The sequence below is a fragment of the Microtus ochrogaster genome, unplaced genomic scaffold, assembly GCF_000317375.1.
Source record: "Microtus ochrogaster isolate Prairie Vole_2 unplaced genomic scaffold, MicOch1.0 UNK358, whole genome shotgun sequence".
NCBI lineage: Eukaryota > Metazoa > Chordata > Mammalia > Rodentia > Cricetidae > Microtus > Microtus ochrogaster.
This window is the reverse complement of record NW_004949456.1, coordinates 1-984: the sequence shown is the minus strand read 5'-3', so window position 1 is coordinate 984 and position 984 is coordinate 1. Positions and strand designations below refer to the sequence as shown.

The following is a 984-nucleotide window of genomic DNA, read 5'->3' as shown; positions in this document are numbered from 1 at the left end:
TTTTTTAGCATCATTTCTGGAAGATATTGACTTGTATAGAGCTTGCTTTGCACCTGAAAAGTCTTTGCTTGGTCTTGGTCTAGCTCCATGTTTGTTATGCTTCGAAGTACAGTGTTAGTAGGTTGACCTTCCTTAAGATAATTGTTCCTTAGCATAAACTTAAATTTGCATCACATGTTTGATATAATTCTTTCTGTAGTAACAAAATAAATAAACTAACTTAGAATGTTGCTAATGTTGCACTGGACATATATTCTAATGTTTGTTCAGCACTGAAAGCTCAAGATTCCATTTAAGTTCGTCTCCTAGAAGTCAGTTAGCATACATGCCATTGGATATTGCATCTTACTTTTAGGTGGCAAATTATTAAAAGATTTAGTCTTCCTCCTTTGGGCCTAGTAAATAAGAAACAGGAAGCAGATTTTTTTCATATATTCATTACTCAATCAGTAGTAGAATTAGCATCCACCATAGGCTATTTTTTTAGACATGGTATGAAAGGAATGTTTTCTAATAAACCTTTAGAGTCATATGGTCATATGTTTTTAGTATTTTTAGATATTTTTGGTTGTTCTACTTAAAATGCATTTATTTTTCTTAAATAGAATACAAGAATTCTGAAGAAAATTCATTAGCCAAGTAAGATTCATATTACTATAAAAACCATGTTTCCTAAATTTGGAATGTGTAGGTGAAAAAAATCATTGTTCAGTATTCTACTGTGTAGTAAGCACAATATTTTATAGTTAATGCTATTTATTCCTTGTAACTAACATAATAAATGTTCAGTGTTTTTCAAATTATAACACTGGTTTTTCTAATTACACAATTATTTAGAATAGTGCTTCAATTATTTGAATATCAGTTTGCCTTGGGTTCCCATGTGTCCCCTTACTCATTAGCATAAGTTGACAGAAGCCCATTTAGCCCTAAAACCTAGGTCAGATTAGTTTAAAAAGTCAAATTTTGTGTTGAAATAAAAGT

General features: G+C 30.4%; 1 protein-coding gene across 1 annotated transcript in view; it reads left to right on the top strand.

The window, feature by feature from the left end:
• LOC101988992 (ankyrin repeat domain-containing protein 7-like) overlaps positions 1 to 639 on the top strand; it is a gene marked incomplete at its 3' end in the record, with an annotated part of 12,667 nt that extends 12,028 nt beyond the window's left edge. The window contains exon 7 of the mRNA XM_013355621.1: positions 606 to 639. Within this exon, the coding sequence (XP_013211075.1) occupies positions 606 to 639 (34 nt within the window). The remainder of the gene's footprint in view (positions 1 to 605) is intronic.
• Between the last annotated feature and the right edge of the window lie 345 nt (positions 640 to 984).